An 18336-nucleotide genomic window follows, 5' to 3' on the forward strand; every position below is an offset into this window, starting at 1 on the left:
GTCTGACACGTCGAGACTTTCTTTTGAAAGTTTTGTTGCGTCAATGTACATGTAGGTGAGATTTGGAAAGTGTGCAGTTGCATATGATGTTACGCGGCGTTCAGAACCAGCCTTGAAGTGAATGAATTAGAAAGAACAAAGAAATACGAAAATGAAAGACTCGATGCCTAGAATACCTAACGATCGACTGGTGGAGTTTTTTGGATGAGTGATTTCTGGTTATTATGTTTGTATTAACCCTATTTTTAGTTTGACTTTTTCTATAGAAATTTGAGGAAAATACTTGTGAATTGTGATTCTTGAAAATTAGCTCTGGGATAAAACATTTACTGAACATTCTAGGAATTTATTTCTTCTTACATCTAAATGATAAATTCTCAATTAGGTATTTGGGTTTATTTAAGCAGAAAAAAGCCTTCTGCCAGGATCAGCTTAGCAAAAGATCATAGGTTTACTCTATCCTATCACCCAAAAAGGAAAAAACATCATGAATGAATTCTTCTGTTTCTCACTATGATCTCTATCATCATCTCCATTCCCTTTATCAATTCTCCTACTCTATCCTATAATCCAAAAAGGAAAAAACATCATGAATTTACTGTTTGCTTTGCATATCTGCTTGATCAGGTTTTGGAATGGATTCTTGATATAACGGTTTTACTGGAATCCTGATGTTTCTACTATTATTGCCTTTAAAGTATGGTTTATTTTACCTATCAGAAGGAAAAGGACTGAAATAATCTACTTTGTCTGGAAGTTATATCTTGTTACGGCTTACCTTATCTTATTTATTATGAAGTTGAATAGTTTTATATCCTAATTGATAGTTTTTCCCTTAATGTAACACCATCAGTTATTTTACAGTTTTTAGGTTTTGGGATTTGCTATTACTGCTGCTGTAAGTAATGATTTATTTAACTTGTGTTACATTAGTTGTGCTTGTTTGGGCTAATTTCTTTGATTCACTCCATATTACTTTAGTAAAAACAATTGGTGACATTTTCACTCTCAACTGATATATTGGAAATAATTTCCCTTTTCCTCATGATAGAAGATGAGCATTTCAGCACACTTGCTTCCTGCATATTCCTTCGATAATTTATTTTTGTCCATTTCCCCATCTGCAGGGCTGCTTTCAACGATTTATCAATCCTATGAGCTCAAAGTCTGAAACTTGATATCACATACAAAGCTAGCAAAATGGTTTTGTTGTGGTTGTAAAAATCATTATGATGATGAATTTTTGTGGCTATTGTCCGCCATAAATGATATTCTTTGATGGGGATCTAATTGATGTCTGTCCATTTCATATTTGACTATGAATTGAATGAATAAATAAAGAGATGGAAATAAGAAAAAGAAAAAGCAAAGAATCGAAAGAATGGTTTGGAACACGGAAATGGAGAACTAAAGTTGTGTGGATCCATAAAGACTCCATGTATAAGAACTAAAGAAGAAATATTGAGTGCTGTGGGTTATTAAATAATATTATTACTTCAATTTGGGGTTCTAGTTACTTTCATTAGATCAATTTTTGCAATGAAATAACTTTAAAGTCACGATTCATTGGTTGATTGTATCATTAACCATTTCCCTATTTTGGTGCAAGAAATCTTTGGTAAATTATGCTATCTTGCTGTTGCTGTGGCAATATAGATACATTTGTGCTTCTGCTTTTATTGCATTGTCCTTGCCAGCATTGTTTCTCATGGATTACTCTTATGTACCATGTGGTTTTCAGGTCACGATCAAGGAAAATTATTGAGAATATTTGCACTCAATTCAAAATTCAAATAGAGGTGAGCTTTTATTACTCTAATATGAGTTAAATCTTTCCAAAGGTTCATTGAGTATCAATGGAATATAAATATTGATTTTGTTGGTTTTGATTTTTCCTTAGCCATCATGCAAATCAAAGTTCAAGGCTTGTCAACATTTGGGGGACTAACATTTTTCTTATTAAGTTGATTTTTTTGATGCAATTCAATTGCAATAGGAAATTAATTATTATGTTTCTTCTTATTTGATATAATTAAGATAAATATATTTGAAAATGAATAATTTGAAAGCAAATAGTAATTTAACATATTTTCAAATATCCCAAAATACTAAAATTTACTACAATACAAAGGATTTATAATAATTAATTATTTAATTAGTTAGGAAATTGGTAATTGATATCAATTATGGATTCTAATTATATTTGGTCGATAAAAGAATGTTAGAAATTTCGAGGTTAAATGTCATTGATTACTCATTGGTTCTAATGTGGTGCATCTTTGGACTTATGGATATGTGATTAAAATATGTATTCAATTATTAAAATTAATTTGTTAATATTCAAGATTTTAATTTGAGGAAAACATTAAATCATAACTTTTTATTTTTTTAAATTAATTGGAATTGTTGATTCTATTAGATATTTAGATGAATAATATGAATCATGTTTTGGGTTCCAATTTGAGAGATTTCATTGGAATTGGTGGTGGTTCACTTATTTGGTTTAGTTGTATTGTAAGCACTAATGGAGCTTGTAGTGGCCAAGGGGGCACATGCCCTCCTCCCCAAAATTTTGCCCCTAAAAAAATCTCATAAATATAATTTTCAAATAATAAAAAATAAAATAGAAACTTTGTACTCCAAAAAAGATAAATTTAATTTTGAAATTTTAAAATATAATTTAATTTTTGTCATGCATACAACATCTTATTAATTTTTCATTCTTTCATCATATGTAAATTTTAATTTTATTATAACTTTTCTAATAATATTAATTTTTTTTGATAATTTTGTATTTGAGATTCTAGTGAACAATTTTTTTAAAATTGTATGTTCTCTTTAATTTTGAGTTTGATTGTTTTTTTTTGTAAAATTTTGAGATTTAATTAATAATATCTAATTTAGAAATAAATTAAATAATTATATTAGGTTGTGTGCTATTTAATTATTCACATTATGAGAATTTATATTTAGATTTAAAATTTTATTTTGCTAATAATGCCATTCCAATATTATCATATCATAGAAAATTTTAAGGAAAAAAATCTCATTACTTTTAGTTGATTTTTTACTTAGATTTTGTTTGATAACAATTTTTAAAAATAGTTTTATGTTTTCTAGAACAAAAAAAAAAAAAAACACATATTTGATAACCAGAAAAATGGTGTTTCAAAGAACATATCTATTAATTGTTTTTGGTTGTTTTCATTTGTTTTCTTAGGGTTGTTTTAAAAAATAATTATACAAGTATGTAGAATGATTAAAAATAAAGCATTGTATATAAAAATTATTTTTAAAACATATTTAAAAACATATTTTTAAAATAGGTTAAAAATATTTTAGAATCCCAAACAAACTTTTATTCTACAAAATTTCAAAGAATAGTTTTCAAAAACTATTTTTGAAAACATTTTTTAAACAAAGCCTTATTTATTTGAAAAAAAATAAAATTATATTTATTAGAAAATTTATAAAATTCCTTGAAATTTTTTAATTTTTTTTGCTACAAGAATTTTTATAATTATTGAAAATTTTATAGTCATATTTCTTACTATTTTCTAGTTTTTTTTAAAAAATTCTTTTGAATTATTATTATTATTATAAAATCTAAGTATTTATATACATTATGATGGTACATATTTCAACCTTACATTATGATTGTACATATTTCAACCTTGCCTTCTCAAACCAATATATCTGGCTCCGACTTTGATTGTAAGGGGTTGAATTTAGAAAAATTGTATTAAATTTATTTGTAATCCAAAACTTATGATTTTAATGTTATTATTTTTGTTTTTGAATGAAGAATCTACAAAAATTTATGAGTTTGATTTTGTTGAGAATTGGATGAGTTGTAAGGTAAAAATAGTGGTTGCATCCTATATGTAGTTAATTCAATTTTCTCTTTGAAAATTTGTGGATTTATTTTAGATACATTTTTTTCCAAATTGAGTGATTTCTATGTTATTGGTTTTGTTTTTAGTAAGAATTCACGAGAAAATTTGAGATCTAAATTTACTTAAGAAATAAGGGCAAATGGACAAATGAACTTGTTTTACTCGTATTTGATTTTTTTTATTTATTTTTATTTTTTTTCCCGATGACTTTGCTAATTTATGGTAAATTCATTTCCCATTCAAATTGCAAAACATTGGTTGTTCGATTTATTTTTAAATCAATAATTATCTGAAAATTTCAAAAATGAAATTACTTTTAATTTGAGTGAGAAATTGGGTTCAAGTGTTGTAAAAAATTTAAAGGTTGGAAGGAGAAAAGAGAAAAGCGATGTTTTCCATTAAGATAAATGTAAGAAATATTGCTTTTTGTATTGAGACAAAATTATCTTAGGAAAAGTGATAAGTTAAGAAGCAAATTACCTTTAGAATGTCTCAAGTCTTAAAGCAAGTTGCTTTAAGACTGGTCAAAAAAGCAAACAACACCTTAGCTGTGTTTTGAATCATATAGTTAGGCTACCAACAAACCTAAAAGTTTAACCTATTAGAATATTGGCCTACAATGTAAATTAGGCTAACACCTTCCTTACCCTAAGCTCCATTTTGGCACGTGGAGAGACAGAACAACAGTAGTTATGAATTATACATGAATACATGGAGACATTAGTAGTAGGAGGGACTTGAATTTGAGACTTCTAGTTAACCGTCATCTAGTAGCACATTCAGCTATGAACTTTCCCAAAAACTTAAGCTTTTAAGATATGAATCCACAATATATACCGCACTAACAATAATGATTCAATTTATAATGATCTTTGATTTATTTCCTTGCCTCCAAGTAATATTTGTTGAAACGACTTGGCTCAGTTTATTTTATTAAACAATTGAATATGCATGTTTATTGTTACAAATGCAAAAATTGAAATGTGAAAATGTTTGCTTTTTTATTCAGGATTAGAGTGATATAGCTGATGTTGGATTTTCCATATGAACCCTTCCACAGGTTAGACGGTTACCAGTTGGAGATGGTATCTGGGTAGCTCGTCATAAACATCTTGACAGTGAATATGTTCTTGATTTTATTGTTGAGAGGAAGAATGTTAATGATTTACGCTGTTCAATCAGGGATAATCGCTACAAGGATCAGAAGTTAAGGCTTTTGGTACTGATTTTTACTGGAATAACTGAATGGTTTATTGAAATTTAGTAAGGTCGTTATCGTTTATCATATGTATGTGTGGCGAGAGGATTGTGTTAGACCTGAGCTGAAATTATTGAAATATGTTCTGATCCAATAAAATGCAATGGCCTTAAGGTTTCAAAACCAGAGTCAGAATATGATTGTTATCAGACATTTGTCCCAACCTGCAAATGTTCAAACTTATATTCTATAGTATATAAATGTAGGTTGGGTCTATTTCTGTGCTGTCTTTTGTTTATCGACTCTGTAATGTGTTACAATATTTCATGCTTAAGTACAAAATCTCTTGGGTGTATAAGGAAAAGGAGTACAAAATAGACCTAGTGTGTATCATATATATATGATTTGATCCATTGACAGGTTTATTTATAGATATATTTTGTTGTTTTGTTGTGGTAGTCATAAAAAATCTCTCTGTGTTGATTCATGTTATTGTAACTTCTTGTGGACAGGCTTATTCCTAGAGCATTAACGGTTTTTCTATTAAAACCTTTAGGAAATTGACATTTGTATAATATTTTTTGTAATGACTCTTGATGCTAGAGTATATGTTTCCAGTAGCTAGCATCATTTGTCAAGTGTTGGGCCATAACCAAGTTCATCTTGGCTTCTACCACCTGCAGCTTTGCAAGTGGTTTTTAAAGCTTATCATGAGTTCAAAATCCTACAATGAGTTCAAATTGACTTGCTCTACACCTAGCTTCAAAAAACCTGTAATAACTATGTTTTAATCTTTTTACTTAAATTTTGCTTCATATGTCAGCTAATGTTTTAGTAAGTATGAATCACGTAGTAGGTCCATTTCTTAGGCTTACCTTAGTTTTTTGACAACACATTTGGTATGTAATCCAATAACAAAATATGTTGTTTCAGGCAAGCGGAATAAGGCAGGGGTAATAAAAAAGGATTGAGAATCAACATAGTTACTTCATCCATTGAAACAGTACTTATACCATCACTGTATATTTTACTTTCCCCCCTATTCATTGGTTCTCAGACTTACACATGTTCATTTACTTGCTATACATTTTTGAACTTTAGCTACATTTATAGCTATGTAAAATTACCTAACTTTTAGTTTGGGTAACTTGTGCTCTTGCTAATCATTGAATAACAAAATATATGTTTTTAAATCCATTGATGTAACTAGTTAATGTCTCATCCTAATGAGCTTCTCATCCTGGCATTTTTTCATTATTAATTTGCATGTTCTAAGAGATGCGGACTTAAGAAGCTGATATATCTAGTGGAAGGTGATCCAAATTCTTCTGAAGCAGCTGAAAGCATCAAAACAGCGTAAGCATTCCCCTTTCTTAAGGGCAATGGTTGTTTCTACTTTATTAAATATGTCTCTCTTTGATATCATCAAGAAGTAAGGTTGATCATTTATCCTGGGAAGTAAATTATTTCTTGAATGCTTGTATATTGTATGTGTGTATAATTTAACTAGTTGTATTTTTACCTTTAAAATGTTCTGATTAGGGAAAGATAAAACAATACCCCTGAAACGACTCTTCAGTTCAAAAATACCATGCAAGCATTAATTCATGGAAGATATTTATCAAACAAGCATTCCATTGCAAAAATCCTAGTCACCTCTCAGCTTTTAGAAGAAGTTCAACAGATTATCTCACTAAATAAGTTCAATTGATTTTTAAAAGAAGCTTGCCATTTGGTCTGTTGATCATTTATTTATATTGGTGATCAGCTATATTAGAAGAGGTCATATTATTTAAACAGATATACCTCAGAGGTTGTGGAATCAAACTAAAATGTCAAGCTTAGGTTTACATTATAAACTTGGTTTGGTTGAGTAATCTGTGGTTCTTGAGTGGAAGTAAATTCTTGTAGTGTAAGTTTAAAACCATGGGCATGCATTATGTTGGTGTTGGCTAGGCACAACTTGCAGATGTCATGGTTCATCTAGAAGTTATGACCTTGACAAAAAACACTCAGAGAATTGCAAAATATTTTGACTGCTTGTCAAGCAAAGTTCTTGAATTCCTTTTGGGAGAAATATGATATTTGGTGACTGCAGTCTGCATATTGGTTATGTTGAATCAAGGTCCCCATATCATTCCAGCACTTGGATCTTGAATGCTTTGATTCTAACCAAGTTAATTTCACACTATTTAATGGAAAATGTATGCAACATGTGTGGTTCTATGTAGTCAACTTATTCTTTATCAAATATCCAATCAAATCATTAGCCTCTTTTTTTTCTTTTCTTTTCTTTTTTAAATAAAATATTTTCAATAGACATAATTCAATTAAAATGTAGAATAAGTGTTTTTTTAAAGGAAAAAAAAACCTATAATGCTGTATCGTTGTGGAATATGCTGTTCAAGAAAACTTAACAATTTTAATATCCTTTCTAGAGTCTCATGACTTGTCTTCTGGATGCATTTTTCAATACCCACAATCTGCCATTTCGTGGTTTTCTTTGGGGTTGAAGATAAATTTGGAGAAGAGTGAAATGATCCTAGTGGGGAAGGTGGGCAATTTGGAAGAGTTAGCTTGTGAAATTGGTTGCAACGTAGGAAAGCTGCCAACTTCTTACCTTGGTCTTCCTTTGGGGGCTTGGTGCAAGTTAGTGGCAGTTTGGAATGAGGTAGAAGAGAGGTTTCGCAAGAGGCTATTGTTATGGAAGAGGCAACACCTATCAAAAGGGGGAAGACTCACGTTGCTTGGTTTTACTTTTGCTAGTTTACCAATCTATTTTATGTTGTTGTTTACCATCCCAAGAATTGTAAGGTTGAGACTAGAGAAGATTCAAAGAGATTTTCTTTGGGGAGGAGAGGCCTTAGAGAACAAATTACTCTTAGTGAAGTGGTCAATTGTTTGTAAATCCAAATTGAAAGGTGGCCTAGGTGTTCGTTCTCTTTCTTTGCTAAATAAGGCCCTTCTTTGCAAGTGGTGTTGGCTTTACTCTAGTGAAGGTGATTCGTTATGGAAAACTATTGTTAGGGGAAAGTTAGGGGATGAAGAAAGGGGTTAGAGATCAGATGTGGAGAGAGATTCCTATGGGATTGGGGGTTGGAAAATGATTGGGCAGTAGTGGGACTTTTTTAAAACTATGGTTTCTTTTGCAGTGGGTAGTGGAAGTAGGGTGAAGTTCTAGAAATCTAGTTGGTGCAACGAGGAGCCCTTATGTGAGACTTTTCCTTTCCTGTTTGCCTTATCTATTTTGAAAGAGACATGGGTAGCCGACTTTTGGGAGTAGGAGGAGGAACTTGGAACTTCCGTTTTGTCAGGAATTTAAATGATTGGGAATTGGTTAATATGAAGTGGTTTCTTCACTTACTCCATGGACAGACAATGAGGAGAGAGGAGGATAGAGTGGTTTGGAAGTGTGATAGCAAAGGGGTTTTCTCTGTAAGAGGGCTTTGTTCTCTTTAGGAGATAGGTTGTGCTATCCCTTTCCCTTTAGAGATTGTATGGAACTCATGGATTCCTACAACGGTGAGTTTCTTTACTTGGGAGGCTTGTTGGGGTAAGGTGTTGACTTTGGATCAACTTCAAAAAAGAGGGTGGACGTTGGTCAACAGGTATGCCTTGTGCAAGGAGTTAGAGACCATCGATCATATTCTTCTACATTGTGATAAGACGAGAGTTTTATGGCAGTTGGTGTTCTCCAGTTTTGGTATTCAATGGGTTATCTTTGAGATGATTAGAGAGACTCTTCTTGGATGGCCCAACTCTTTTGTTGGTAGAAGGCGTGTTAAGGCTTGGAAGGTTGCTCCTTTTATGTATATTTTGGACAATCTCGAAGGAAAGAAATCATAGATGTTTTGAAAGTGGAGAGTTGTCAGATCAAAGAATTAAAAACATCTTTCTTAGCAATTTTTCTTTGTGGGTTAAAGGGTACATAGCAGAGGTTATATGCCTTTGGTGGAATTCATAGATTGGTTGGGTCTTTCTTGAGGAGGGAGTATTTTTGTGTCCCTTCTTTTCTGCTTCCTTTTTTAGTGCTCGTGTACATAGCCCTATATGCCTTTGGTGGAATTCATGGATTGGTTGAGTCTTTGTTGAGGGAGGGTGTATTTTTGTGTCCCTTTTTTTTGCTTCTTTTTTTAGTGCTCATTGTATACGACCTATGTACTTTCGTGTGCTTTTTGCGTTTTTATAATACTATCTCTTACTTATCAAATAAAAGAAAAAAAAACCCACAATCTTAAAAATTAAGTTGTAAACTGTCCAAGTCAAGTATTTCCATTTTTGCTTTGTGGAGCACTTTTGCATTGTCTGCCCTAGTTAGTGCAGGCTATTATATTTATTCTGTATTACAAATTCTTTCTTATCCTATTGTAATATTATGTTTTGTGTGCAGTTGTTTCACGACAGAGATCTTAGAGGGATTTGATGTGCAGAGAACAAGTGGCTTAGCTGATACGTTGAGGAAGTATGGCTATCTTACTCAAGCAATAACCCATAGCTACAGATTGCAGGTGATTGAGGACAAGCTTAAAAACACTAGCATCTGTCCTCCTTTCAATGAATTTATTAGGAGTTGCAATGGCCTGGATAAGATGACAGTCAGTGATGTATTTGCCATTCAACTCATGCAGGTATTAACTCTACTTGAATGATAAGAATCCTTTGATGTGAAGAAAATCATATGGCCAACAAATTATGACTGCATGTAAATGATGTAATAAGGAAAACATAATTGGCTTAACCAATAATGGCTGAAATTTACAAATCTTTCTGAATGATCTTTAGTTCTTGTGTCATCATTAGTAATGGTTTTATTGAACTTTGTCTCTCATAGTTCTATCACTATTTAATTTAGTTCTATTCATGTTATAGAAGTATTTGGGTCAAAAGTAGAGCACTTGTTGGAGAATCGATGCTGTAATTGTCAGGCTATATAGCCTGTATAGGTTGGGATTTAATTTGAATTTGTTTCTTTTTCTATATAGTTGAGTTGATTTATTTTCTATAATTAGAGACTGATTTTAGTTTTTGATTTATTTCCTATAATTAGTGTTTGATTTAGTGGATTAATTGTAGGTCTAGAATAGAGTCTTTTTTCTCATTGTAAACATTATAAATAACCTGTAAATATATCTGGTGAATATATAAATATTATTTAGAACTCATTCTCTATTTTCATGGTATCAGAACCTTGTGCTTGGTACATTTTTTTCTCTTCTATCTATTGACTCTAATTATTGGTGTTAGTCCCAATTTTTTCCAGCCTTAATGGTTGGAATTGTTCGCATATCCTTTTGGCCTTACTTAGAATCCTTACTGGTGTTGGTTTCAAGAGGTTGGTTGTTTGTTTTTTCTTGGCATGTCCTCCCCATTACAGTGATCTCTTCCTATCTCCAATCAGCCTAAGATAATAGAAAATTTTGATGCCTCTTCCACTATTACCCAAACAATCATGAACACTAAAAACCTAGTCCCAATTCGAAGAGAATTCCAAATTATTCTAGCCACATTTAAATTGAATGAAGGCAATTACCTAGAGTGGTCACAATTGTTAAAGATGTACCTGAGGCAAAAAGGAAATTGAATCATTTACTCGGATCATAGATGAGTAAGGTGGACATAAAATTCAATGCTTTGGTTGGAACTTAATGCAGTTGGAAATTAGTAGAACTTGCATGTTCCTTGCTATATCAAGAAAGATTTGGGAGGTCTCTTGTTAGACTTATGCAAAGGTTAGAGATGTTTAGATTTATGAACTAAAAATTAGAATACGAAATACTAAACAAGGTAATCTTTTAGTCCTTCAATACTACAATGCTATATAAAGGTTGTGGCTTGAATGAGATCAATATCAAAACTTAAATATGAAGTGTGACAAAGATTCAGTGATATATTAGGAATTTACTGAAAGGGAGAGCTTTTGATTTCTTGGTTGGACTACATAATGATTTTGATTAGATTAAAGTCTAAATTCTTGGTAAAGACTCTTTTGTAAGGGAAGCTTTTGCAATTGTTAGAGGGGAAGAAGGACAAAGAGATGTTATGCTAGATTAGAACCCTAAATTATGGCTTAACATATCATTTTTCAACCTAAAAATATTGTTATTGCTATTGTTGGCCGGACCATTGATCCTACTGTCGTTGCCTCAACCACAAACCCAGAAAAGAACAAAGGCAGAAGGTCAAGTGATAAGGATTCTTAGTGGTGTAACTATTGGTGGAAGTCGAGACATATCAAGGAGTTGTGTTGGTAAATCCATGGAAAGCCTTCAATGCTTTGGAAGAAGAAATAGAGGTTGGGGAGGAACCAAGGGTATAATTAATTTTTTGATTAGATAAACCTTATATTAATCTTGCTAATATTGATGAAGTGTGGAATAGAGAGGTGTTTGGTAGGCTGGAAACTAACAAGAACTCAGCCCTGCAACAAGTGGAATTTTGGGACGGGGTGGAAAGGGAAAAGAGCTTGTCTGAAGATGAAACTGAACTGAAAAAAGAAGCCAAGGACTCTTTTAAAAAATGGGTCTTATTGGAGGAGACACACTGGAGACAATTGTCAAGGGAGTTATGGCTTAAGGAGGGAGATAGAAACACTGGGTTCTTCCATAGGATGGCTAATGCTCATCGAAGGAACAACTCTATGGATAGAATAAAAATTAATGGAGTTTGGATGACGGAGGAGCAGGAGATGAGGGAGGGAATAGTGAGTGCTTTTCAGTAGGTGCTTTCTGAAGAACCAGGTTGGAGGGCGGATATTGAGGGGGTGCACTTTAAATGTCTAAGTTCCAGTGAAGCTGAATCTCTGGAGGTGCAATTTACTGAAGAGGAAATTTACGCAGCCTTAATGGGTATGAATGGGGATAAAGCTCCGGGCCCGGATGGGTTCACAATCGCTTTTTGGCAATCAAGCTAGGAGTTAGTGAAGGAGGAGATTATGGAATTGTTTAGAGAATTCTATGACCAACGTTCTTTTGCCAACAACCTTAACTCCACCTTTATAGTCCTCATTCCTAAGAAAGGAGGGGCTGAAGATTTGGGTGATTTCCGGCCAATCAGCTTGTTAGGGAGCTTGTACAAGCTTTTGGCTAAGGTGTTGGCGAATAGGTTAAAGAAGGTGTTAGATAAGGTGGTGTCCGGGGACCAAAACGCCTTTGTGAGGGGCAAACAGATCTTGGATGCGTCTCTTATTGCCAATGAGGTGATCGATTTTTTGGCAAAAGAGAAACGAGAAAGGGCTGATCTGTAAATTAGACATTGAGAAAGCCTATGACAGCATTAATTGGAACTTTCTCATGAAAATTCTGGTCAAAATGGGTTTTGGGTCGCGGTGGGTGGAGTGGATTTGGTGGTGCATCTCTACTGCCAAATTTTCAGTCATGATCAATGGGGTGCCGGCTGGTTTCTTTTCAAATTCTAAGGGGCTAAGACAAGGAGACCCCCTCTCCCCGTATCTTTTTGTGTTGGGAATGAAAGTTCTTAGTATTCTAATTAAAAGGGCGGTTGAAGGGGGCTTCTTATTAGGATGCAGAATGCGGGGGAGAGGGGAAGAGGAGATGATAGTTTCCCACCTACTCTTTGCAGATGACACGATCATCTTTTGTGAAGCTAGCAAAGAGCAAGTGTCCGCTCTAAGCTGGATTTTGGCTTGGTTTGAGGCGGCTTCCGGTCTTAGAATTAATCTTGATAAAAGTGTCCTAATTCCAGTTGGTGAGGTGGAAGACATTGAGGAGCTGGCTGTGGAACTTGGCTGTAAAGTGGGATTGCTGCCCACTGTTTATTTAGGGTTGCCCCTTGGAGCTCATCACAAAGCTGCCTCCATTTGGGATGGGGTGGAAGAGAGAATGAGAAAGAGATTAGCTCAGTGGAAAAGACAGTATATTTCAAAGGGAGGGCGTATCACCTTAATCAAATGTACTATGGCCAGCCTTCCTATCTACAATATGTCCCTTTTTCGAATGCCGAAAAGTGTTGTAAAGAGGCTTGAAAAACTACAAAGGGACTTTCTTTGGGGAGGGGGCAGCTTAGAGAGGAAGGTCCATTTAATTAATTGGGAGGTGATGTGCACTCGAAGGGAGAAGGGTGGCCTTGGCATTCGGAAGATTGACTCCCTGAACAAAGCTTTGTTGGGAAAGTGGGTTTGGAGATTTGCAGTTGAAAAGGATAATCTTTGGAGGTTAATGATTGGGGTGAAATATGGTCAGGAAGAGCTTGGATGGAGAACCAAAGAAGCCCGGGGTACTTATGGAGTGGGGGTTTGGAAGGAGATTATGAAGGAAGCTAAGTGGTGTTGGGAAAATACAAAGTTTAAGGTAGGAAAAGGGACTAGAGTGAAATTCTGGTCTGATCAGTGGTGTGGGAATGAGAGGTTGTCCCATTCTTTTCCCCAACTACATGAGATGGCGGTCAACAGGAATGCAACGGTTAATGAGATGTGGGATCATAGCAGTGGTTCAGGAGGTTGGAATCTTAGATTCCATAGAGACTTTAATGATTGGGAGTTGGACTTGATTAGAGGATTGCTTATTATGCTCAGGGACTTCAAACTATCTTCAGAAGAGGACGTGGTGCTTTGGAAAGGGGGGGGCCATGGGAGGTACAGGGTGAAGAATGCCTACTACAGGCTGGTTGTTATCAATGCTTGCGACTTTCCGTATAGAGGCGTTTGGGTGGACAGGGTCCCAACCAAAGCGGCGTTTTTTGCTTGGGAAGCCTCGTGGGGAAGATTCTTACCCTGGATAGGCTTCAAAAACGGGGTTGGCAATTTCCTAACCGTTGTTTTTTGTGTGGTCGTGAAGAGGAGAGTGTAAATCACATTCTTTTGCATTGTATAGTGGTAAGGGCCTTATGGGAAATTATTTTTGCCCTAGTGGGGGTTCAGTGGGTGTTCCCAGAGTTGGTGAAGGAGGCGTTATTCAGTTGGAAGGGCCCCTTTGTGGGGAAAAAGAGAAAAAAAATTTGGAATTCTATACCGGTGTGTATTTTTTGGACGGTATGAAAGGAAAGAAATAGGTTAGCTTTCAAGGGAGGGGTGTTAAATATACAAAAACTCAAAAATTCTTTTGTTTGTACCTTGTGGAGTTGGGCTAGGGTGTATATTGGAGAGGAGTCCTCTTCACTCTTAGGTTTTTTGGAGTGGCTAGCGGCCACTTAAGGGAGGGTAAGGGTGCTTGTTTTTTTGTGCTCTCGTTTTGAGGCAGATTGTATACATCCTGTATGCTTGGTGGCCTTTGCCCTTTAATATATTCGTGATATTTATAAAAAAAAAAACATTGATGAAAACCCCCTAAACAATAGTATCAGTTGAGAGGGAGAATTGAATAAAGAAGATATTGAAAATTTGAAGCAATTCCCGCCATGACTTGAGATGGCGTGGGGAACAACATGTTTTGCTAGGACATGTAAGTATTCTCTTATCCTTAATGTCTTAAAAAATCGTTTTCAAGCCTTAGGTCATTGATTGAGAAGCTTCGGACTATATGACCAATTCTTCGAGTTACCTCTTAACCTATAGTTCATGCCTCGAAAATCAGAAAATTAAATCAATAGAACATTTGTCATTGTAATTGGCTAGGAAATATCTCTTTTGGCTAAAAGTAGCATCCTTGAAAATGATTTGCGTGTTTGAAAGTTTTTTGTTAACATGTTATTCATCTCAAATATCATAAAAATTTGAATTGTCTATGAACTTCTCACATTTTGAGTGGGTTTTTCAAGAACTTTTTATGAGGAAGATGATTGGGGGTGTGTTAGACAAAAGGATAGATTGTACCTCCTTGAGGCTAAAAGTTGTACAAGATGCATAAGTTCTCCTTTATTAATCCAAAAGTTCTAGGTCCAATAAAATTGAAGTTTGGTTATTCCATCTTCGTTTGGGTCATCCATCATTCACATTATTAAAGAAAACATTTCCTAGTGTGTTTGAAAAATTACATATTCAAAATTTCCTATGTGATGTCTATGAACTTGTTAAGCACTGTTGAAAAAGAGAGAGAGAGAGAGAGAGAGAGAGAGAGAAAACCTTAATTTTCATTCATATGATTAAGTTCTTACAACAGAGAAATATATATACAAGGCTAGGTTGAACTAACTACCATATATGTGACCTATATTAAGAAATGAAAGAAAGATTGTACACTATAAATACATTATATTCAACACTCCCCCTCAAGTTGGAGCATATATGTCATATGCACCAAGCTTGTTACAAATGTATTTAATCCTAGGACCTCTGAGAGATTTAGTGAAGATGTCTGCTAGTTGATCATTTGAATTAACAAAACTTGTAGCAACACACCCTGATGCGATCTTCTCTTTAATGAAGTGACAGTCAATTTCAATATGCTTGGTCATTTCATGAAAGACTGGATTGGATGCAATATGTAATGCAGCCTGATTGTCACAGACAAGCTTTATCTGTTCATCTTTTCCAAATCTCAATTCCTGAAGGAGTTGCCTCAACCATATGAGTTCACATGTTGCCAAAGCCATAGCTCGATACTCAACTTCGGCGCTTGATCTGGCCACTACATCTTGTTTCTTACTCTTCCAGGATATTAAGTTACCTCTAATAAAAACACAATACCCTGAGGTGGAATGCATATCTGAGGGTGAACCAGCCCAGTTTGCATCTGTGTAACCAACAATTTGGGTATGGCCCTTGTCTTTATACAACATACCTTGGCCTGGTGTTCCTTTAATATATCAAAGAATGCGGATCACAGCATCCCAATGGTTGTCACATGGTGACTGTAGAAATTGACTAACCACACTCACAGGAAAAGAGATGTCTGGCCGAGTGATGGTGAGGTAGTTTAGTTTGCCTACAAGTCGTCGATATCTCCTAGGATCTCTTAGAGGCTCCCCCTGTCCTGGTGTAAGTTTGACATTTAGATCCATAGGAGTGTCAACAAGTTTACATTCTAACATACCTGTTTCTTCCAAGATGTTTAAGGCATACTTCCTTTGTGACATAACCACACCTGAACTGGATTGAGCTATTTCAAGTCCTAGAAAGTACTTGAGTTTGCCCAAGTCTTTGGTTTGAAAGTAGTTGAAAAGGTGTTGCTTTAGTCTTTGGATACCCTCCTGATCATTGTCCACAATGACAATGTCATCCACAAACTACCAAATAGATGCATTGGCTCAAAGAGTTATGATGATAGAAAACTGAATGATCTGCTTCACTCCGAAGTATTCCAAACTCTTGAACAACTGAACTAAAATGCCCAAACCATGCCCGAGGGGACTGTTTCAAGCCATATAGAGAGCGGCGTAACTTGCACACTAAACCAGACTCCCCTTGAGCAACAAAACCAGGTGGTTGCTCCATATACACTTCCTCGAGAAGTTCACCATGAAGGAAAACATTCTTAATATCCAACTGATAAAGAGGTCAATGACACATAGCTGCCATGGAGAAAAATAAGCGAACAGAAGCAATCATGGCAACAGGAGAAAAGGTGTCATCATAGTCACAACCATAAATCTGAGCATAACCTTTAGCAACCAAGCGGGCCTTAAGGCGATCAACCTGACCATTAGGACCAACTTTAACAGTGTAGACCCAACGACATCAAACTGTAGATTTACCAGGAGGTAAAGAAACAAGATCCCATGTGCTATTGGAGTGCAGAGCAGCCATTTCATCAACCATTGCCTGTCGCCACCCAGGATGAGAAAGTGCCTCACTAGTGCTCTTAGGAAGAGAAACAGAGGATAAAGTAGAGACAAAGGCAGAATAGGATGAAGATAATCGATGGTAACTTAAAAAATTATTAATAGGAGGAGGATTGCAAGTAGACTGATTACCTTTCCGAAGAGCAATAGGCAAATGGTCAGAAGATAACAGGGCCGGGGTAGGAGAAATCGGTGGGATAGGAGGTGAGTCATCAGATACCTCAGCTGAAGAGAGAGGAAGATCAACAGCACGATGTCGACGATGATAAACCTGAAGAGGATGAGAGAGCGCATCTAAAGGGGGGAAATATAAGGAAGTGGCAATACTTCAAAAATGGGAAGAGATTCAGAGGATGAGAAGAATGGAGAGTCCTCAAAGAAGGTGACATCAACGGAGAGAAAATAATGAGTGCCAGGGGAATAACAACGATAACCCTTCTGAAGTCGAGAGTATCCCAAGAAGATGCATTTCGTAGACTTGGCGGAGAGCTTGTCCTGCCCAGGTGTGAGAGTATGAACAAAACAAGTACAACCAAAGACACGAGGAGGAAGGAAATAAAGAGGTTGGGTAGGAAAAAGGAGGGAATGAGGGATTTGGTCATGTAATATAGATGAGGGCATACGATTAATCAACTAATAAGCATCCCCCCAAAAACGAAAAGGAACATGATTATAGAGAATGAGGGTACGAGCTGTCTCAACAAGATGTCGATTTTTACGTTCAGCAACCCCATTTTGTTGAGGAGTATGAGCACAAGATGACTGATGGAGGATCCCATGTTGGGACATAAAAGAAGTAAAGGGTGTAGAAAAATATTCCCGAGCATTGTCATTGCGTAACACTCGAATAGAAACATTGAATTGTGTTTGGATTTCAGCATAAAATTTCTGGAAAATAGAGAATAAATCAGCTCGATTTTTCATTAAAAATAGCCAAGTACATCTTGAATAGTCATCAATGAAAGTGACAAAATACTGAAATCTTAAAGTAGACGCGGTCCGACACGGACCCCAAACATCAGTGTGGACAAGTTCAAAAGGAGACTTTGCCCGATTATTCAAACACTTTGGGAAAGAGACACGAGTATGTTTCCCAAGCTGACATGACTCGCACGCAAACGACGACAAAGTGGAAAAACGAGGGACCATCTTCTGGAACTTGGAGAGACTAGGATGACCCAGACGACTGTGAATGAAAAGAGGAGCATCGGTGGAAATGCAAGCTGCAGGAGATGAAGGTGATGTGAGGTGATAGAGGCCTTGAGACTCACGCCCTATGCCAATCGTCTTCCCCGTACTCCGGTCCTGCAAGATCGCAGATTTATCAGAAAAAGTGATAGAACAGTTAAGAGTGCGAGTTATTTTGCTGATGGAAATAAGATTGAAAGGACACTCAGGGGCATAAAGGACAGAATGGAGAGGTAGGGAAGGGAGAGGATGAGCCAAACCAATACCTTTAGCCATAGTTTGGGAACCATTAGGTAAAGTAACAGTAGGTAAGGCAGAGGTAGTAGTAATAGAGGAGAAAAGGTGTTTATTACCAGAGATATGATCAGATGCTCCAGAATC

At 35.3% G+C, this 18336-nt stretch overlaps 1 protein-coding gene across 2 annotated transcripts in view; it reads left to right on the top strand.

The window, feature by feature from the left end:
* The window catches only part of LOC117929024 (crossover junction endonuclease MUS81), a 33219-nt gene that overhangs the window by 7969 nt on the left and 6914 nt on the right, over nt 1-18336 (top strand). Inside the window, exons 11-14 of one of the 2 annotated variants that reach the window (XM_034849210.1) lie at nt 1742-1799; nt 4957-5115; nt 6371-6450; nt 9485-9722. In XM_034849210.1, coding sequence (XP_034705101.1) covers nt 1742-1799; nt 4957-5115; nt 6371-6450; nt 9485-9722 — 535 coding nt within the window. The remainder of the gene's footprint in view (nt 1-1741; nt 1800-4956; nt 5116-6370; nt 6451-9484; nt 9723-18336) is intronic. The other variant, XM_034849211.1, reaches the window with a different exon arrangement.

Source organism: Vitis riparia, chromosome 13 (genome assembly GCF_004353265.1).
Source record: "Vitis riparia cultivar Riparia Gloire de Montpellier isolate 1030 chromosome 13, EGFV_Vit.rip_1.0, whole genome shotgun sequence".
Classification (NCBI taxonomy): Eukaryota; Viridiplantae; Streptophyta; class Magnoliopsida; order Vitales; family Vitaceae; genus Vitis; species Vitis riparia.